General features: G+C 32.3%; 1 protein-coding gene across 1 annotated transcript; it reads right to left on the minus strand.

Moving 5' to 3' along the window:
- Positions 1–4734: 4734 nt before the first annotated feature.
- Positions 4735–5913, minus strand: LOC127076099 (MYB-like transcription factor 4). The gene is made up of 2 exons (XM_051017661.1): positions 5679–5913; positions 4735–5546 (listed from the first exon to the last, which is right to left on the minus strand). The coding sequence occupies exons 1-2, from the start codon at positions 5809–5811 to the stop codon at positions 4795–4797; spliced, it is 885 nt and encodes a 294-aa protein (XP_050873618.1). The 5' UTR covers positions 5812–5913; the 3' UTR covers positions 4735–4794.
- Between the last annotated feature and the right edge of the window lie 241 nt (positions 5914–6154).

Genomic DNA, 6154 nt, shown 5'->3' on the forward strand with positions numbered 1-6154 from the left:
AACCATTTGAACCCGATACCTCAAAAAACCAGTTAACCATTTCTTCGATTCAAGCTCTTTTAGCTTCGAATCTTCACCCAGAATCATTCATCGACACCTTCTGAAGCATTGTCTTGGCTTGAAACTCCTTGGAACCAGAATCCCAAAAACCACCATTGTTGACCTCTGAACCTTCAACGGGAAAGATAGATACGAGTTACATTTCCGAGCAAACAAGTTTCCAGTGTGTTCGTCTTGATTCACTGATCAAAAGACCTCAACTACCTTGAATTTATATTACGTATTAGTCATTTAATTTTACTTTGAAGAACTAGGATTCTTCATGTTCTTGAGAAAATTCTCTTTGCTTAGAGCCAATAAATGGCTCTGATGCAAAGAGACATGAATGATGATGTGTTGCAAAGCTAATTTCATGCTTGGGTGTTGCTCAAAATATGAGTTCATGATTTACAGAAATTGAGCAAAGGTTGAAGATGAAGTTTGGTTCACGCGTCTTGATGCCAAATATTTGAATCAAACCAATCATATCCTTCCACATTTTTTTTAATCTTAGTAGCCGTTGGCGCCCTAATTTATTTTTCTTTTATTTTTTTAATTATTCCTTTTATTTCCAAATTAATTTCTCTCTCATTTTTAAACATTTTTATCCAAATTTTTTACACAAAGTCTCTAAAAATATTTTGAATCACATATATTTTTTTCATAATTTTAAAAATCATTTTTACATTTATTAATATTTTATTTCTTTTTTATTTTTTAATTTTAATTTTCAATTTTATTTTTGATCATTTTCAAATATTTTGAGATCCAACTTTTGAGACTTACTTGTATTTTTTCTTGACTTTCTCTAATTTTTTTAACCATTTCTTTTATATTTTGGTGTTTGATTTGAATTTTCTCTTTAATCTCCTTTTTAATTAATTTTAAAATATTTTTTTTAATTAATTTTTGTACAACTTGATGTTTGAGCTTGAGTTGTTGACTTGGGTGATCAATGCTTCTACATTTCAAGTCATCCATAGATGGACTCTTAGGTTAATTCTATCTCCTCTAATTCAATATGTTGATAGATGATCATTTGATCATATTTTTGGCAATTTGAGTTAGTGATAGATCATCCCTAGGTTATGCCATATGTTTGGGTCCATTGACTTGTTTGATAGTGGATCATAAGTCAAACACTTGAGATTTATATCACCTTGCCTCTTGTTCTCTTCTTTCCTCTTTGAGATTTGAAACAATTGTGCTTCATGCCTTGAGAGTTTGACTTTGTATCAACACTCTAACATGATTGCCACATACAATGCTTACCTCATGATCAATAACTTACTACATCTAACATCTAACCTCCTAACATTTTCATTTATGTTCCTTACATTTATGTCATTTACATTCATGTCATTTATATTCTTGCCCTTTTACTTTATGTTTCTTATTGTCTTCTTATTGCAAAAGAACAAAAAATATGATAAAATGGCTAAGACCCTAAAAACTTTAATCTGATCTTATGGGCTTTGTGTTACTATCCCTTGATTGAAGATTATTTTGGACTTTGGACACTAGGACTTAGTGTTTTTCCCTTGGTTGGAGTATTTATGACATTTTGATTCATTTGAAGCCATGTGATCCCTCTGGACCCTTTGATCTTCAATGTAAGACTTGGATGTTTCTATGTGGCTTTGTAGTTTTCTTGTTCATATGGATCTTTTGATATTCATCTGATCATGTGCTTATTCATCTTATGGATTAATCCAAAGGGAAATGAATGATTGTTTTTGCCATTGTTAAATGCTTGCTCCATCTTGTGGCTAGTACACTTGCACTCACAAAGGCTTTCTCTTGGGCCACCTTACAATGACACCTTTTATTTCATTTCATTTACTTCATGCTTTAGGGTAGTCTCTTCATCTCCCTCCCACTTCTTCAATTTTCAAAACTTTTCCCTATTTCAAAAACTTATTATTTTAAAAAATTCACCTTTTTATTAACAAACATTGACAAGTGATCTAGAAAACCTTTTTTTTCTCATTAAATGCTAAAACATCTAAGCATACTTAAACTCCTTTTTTTTTTCAAACTTCTAAAAAAGACAAACCTCATCAAACTTCTTGCATAAACATAAAATGTATCTTCAAATTAAAACCAATCAACAAACAACCCATCTTTTTCATAAACACAAATTTGCAAGTGGTTCCTATAGAGTACCATAGATGTGAGGGGTGTTAATACCTTCCTATTGCATAACCAATCCCCATATCTAGATTTCTCTTTTGTTTTACCTTTTTGTGGTATTTGTTCGATCTTTTCCTATTCCCTTTGGAAACAATAAATTTCGGTGACGACTCTTGCTTTTCTGAGTTAAGTTAATCAATAGCTTAATCTCAAGTTTTTCCCACCGCAACAATATCGACCCATCAACATTATGCTTCAAGTTGAACACCCACTTCACTTTGATAGCTTTTGTATGTGTTGGCAATTCGACTAACTCCCATGTGTTATTTATTTCGATCACTTGTAACTATTCGACCATAGTTGACTTCCATTGTTTATTCTTTAAAGCATTGTTATAGTTGATTGGTTCAGCACATGCAAGTAAAGAAAAATGAACTAGTTATCCATATGTTGTGACTTCATCATCACCAACCACTTCATAGTGTTGAAGCCTTGATGAGAGTACTCTGATTCTTTGAGGTCTTTGGATTTTGCTAGCCACGCCCTCTTCAACTTCGACTATGTCTAGAATATCAGCAACTGCTTCGACTTCGACTTCATCAGTTTCTTCATCGACACCATAACTCATCAAAAACCTGTTTATTGCATCACCAAAATTCCAATCCCAATCAGAGTTCTCATCAATCACAATGTCTCGAATCATCATGGTCTTATTGTTCATTGGATTAGATAACCTTTATGCTCCATTCTTATGATATTTACAAGAATCATAGGTTCACTTTTATCATCAAGCTTCCTTCCTTCTTGCATAAGGAATATGCTTGTAGCAAATAGAGCCAAACACCTTCAAATGACTCACTAATAGTCGTTCGCCACTCCACACTTCTTTAGGAACCTTGTTCTTCAAATTTTTGGTAGGGCGCCTGTTCAGAATATAAACAGTAATGGTGACAGTTTCACCCCATAAGGATTTTGGCAAATTTTCCGCTTCAACATGCTATCGTCATATCTAATATGGTCATTTTCTTCTTTATGTTATTCCATTACATTGAGGAATATAAGGAGCAGTTACCTCATGATCAATCTCATGTTCTTCACATAACTCCTCAAATATATTGGATGTGTATTCTCCACCTCCATATGTTCGCAGAATCTTGATCTTCTTTTCACTCTGGTTTTCGACAAGCATTTTGAAACTTTTAAAGATTGAAAATACTTCGTCTTTGCGCATAATCACATATATCTAAAGCTTTTGACTGTACTCATCAATAAATGATACAAAATACCAATGGTATTATCCCCGAACGAGCCACATACATCTGAATGCACTATTTTTAGTATGCAAGAGGACCTCATTGGCATAGTCAAAACAAAAGACTTTCTGGATTTCTTCCCTACTCAACAACTTTCACAGAGTTTGTCGGGCATTATAAGACTTGGTATACCAGTTACCATATCTTGAGTAATCAGTTGATTGAGTGACCTAGAATTCAAATGGCCAAATCTTAAATGCCACAACCAATTGTTCTTGTGGTCGACAACTGTTTTTAGGAATTGTACCTCAGTCGAATTGATCATGGTCTTAAATGTTCTATTCTTCGACATATGAGATTTTAATACCAAACTATTCTAGGTGTCGAACAATTTCAAGGCTCCATCTTTCATAACCACTGAGAAACCTTTTTCGACCAGTTGTCCAACACTTAACATATTTCACTTCATTCCAGGTACATATAATACATCTTTGATCATAGTTTTTGCTTCGTTTCTCCTTTGAATAACTATGTCGCAAGTGACTTTTGCTTGCAACGAGCTTCCTGAAAGTCAAACAAAGATTGCATCTGTTTTCTCCATCAAATACAATTCTTGCCGTCAAGAATTGAAAGACAATTCAGAATGTCATTGCTATTATTCACCTTTGCAGCAAACGCGATTAACAACCCACAATCTCAAAGTCACGATCACCGACGTGTGATTCTTAAAACCACTATAAAAAAACTAACCGGAATTTTAGATACTAATTTATTAGAGCGAGACAGTTTTAGTTAAGAGAGAAAGAGAGATAATGGAAAATAAATATTACTATTATTGAATAATAATATTGTAAAACTAAATTACAATATATATATATATATATATATATTATATATATATATATATATATATAATATATATATATATATGTATATATATATATATATAAAGTTCCTTGTACTGTAAATAAAAAATCACCCGACTAATTTGATAACAATATCACTAACAAACCTAAGCGTATCTAAGTTGGGTTTGGATTTGAGCTGCAACTCACATTATAGAAAATATTTGAACATTTTTTCCACATGAATGGTTTCTTAATTATTCATAAAAGTTAAGTTAAATTCCTATCGGATGGAGATCTCTATTTTATTTTCTAATGTTTAACATCTTTTAACATAACCATGCATACATTAGTCATAGTGACGGAATCACTACGTAGCTAGAAGATATACAAAATCGAGAAAAATAGATATATAGTATCACCACATGATAATAATAGAATTCATGAAGATTATAATAACATGATGAGTGAGAACTTAGCAATATATATTTATTATTATTACTGTAACTATTATTATTATTATTTCAATCAAAGATTGATTCAGCAAAAGAATCAAACTCGAAATTGCAAATACCATCCACGTTCAAGAGCTGGAAATATTCGTCATAGAGTCTCTCTAGTGTTCCACGATCATTACACGTGTCGAAATACGATTCGCATCCAATATCGTTGACTAAGTCATGGTCATCACTGGAGAGCCCAAATCCGTCATTTTCACCAACCTCACCAACCTCGCAAACAACGTTGTTGTTTATGTTTATCGTCACTTGTTGTTCCGTTCCTTGTTTTTGTTGGCTACCAGATGAAGAATTTGACTCAAACGTAAATGAACCACTGTCTGTTCTTGGTAAAGTTAAAGCCTTAATCCTAATAGGTTTCGGTAAATAAACTTGAATTTTCTCTTCCTCTTGATCACTACCTTTTTTCTTGTCGTTTTTCTTTTGCTTGTTATTGTTATTCTTCTTCTTTTTGTTTCCACCAACGTTGTTGTTGTTTTTCTTGGTTTTTCTTTGTTCTTGTTCTTCATGTTCTGTAACATTACATGTTTGTTCATTTCTTTGGATCTTTTTGAGAAGATGCGTGTTCCAGTAATTCTTTATTTCGTTATCTGTTCTTCCCGGTAATCTTCCTGCTATAAGTGACCATTTATTTCCAATAAGAGAATGTAATCTTATTATGAGATCATCTTCTTCTTGAGTTATGTTTCCTCTTTTTATATCCGGTCGAAGATAATTCATCCATCTAAGTCTACAACTTTTTCCACATCTAAGAAGTCCTGCATCAACAACATATTATGAATAAATATAAGATAAACAGACAATAATATAATCTTGCATACGTAATTAATTATTCAATATTTCTAGCATATATTCTAACTAAGATGAAAATGATGATGAAAGATAGTTACCAGCTTTTTTGGGAAGTGATTTCCATTGGCCTTCACCATGAGCTTGAACATATTTGGTGAGCAATGCATCTTCTTTAGTAGTCCATGGACCTTTGTGCAATCCAACTTTGGCACAGCATGGAGCTCTTCCCATTTTTCTTTTAGGTTTTGTTTTGTTTTGTTTTTGCAGACTCTCACTATTAAAAAGTGGAAGAACAATTAAGGTAGAAAGTTCCTCTCTAACTAAGAAGCAGAGCACGTAAAGATAACAACACTTTGTTCTATTTATATAGGAAGTCGAGTAGACACTTCTATTTTATTATTATTACTAATATTATTAAATATTACGATTATTAGTATATATTATTTTTTAATTTTCCATGGCATAGACAAAGGCAAAGACAATTTGTATGCGAGTTGAAAGCGGTGGCTGCTATATATTATTTTTTTTACCACGTACATCTCCTATATATGTATACGTTTATATATGTGTTTTA

Source organism: Lathyrus oleraceus, chromosome 4, assembly GCF_024323335.1.
Source record: "Lathyrus oleraceus cultivar Zhongwan6 chromosome 4, CAAS_Psat_ZW6_1.0, whole genome shotgun sequence".
NCBI classification, from domain to species: domain Eukaryota; kingdom Viridiplantae; phylum Streptophyta; class Magnoliopsida; order Fabales; family Fabaceae; genus Lathyrus; species Lathyrus oleraceus.

What these genes read in the sequence shown, in the direction of transcription:
- LOC127076099 (XM_051017661.1), bottom strand. Translation starts at nt 5,811, where the DNA reads ATGGGAAGAGCTCCATGCTGTGCCAAAGTTGGATTGCACAAAGGTCCA. An exon ending in ATCACTTCCCAAAAAAGCTG is followed by an intron (nt 5,547 to 5,678) that starts GTAACTATCTTT and finishes TTGTTGATGCAG; the next exon opens with GACTTCTTAGATGTGGAAAA.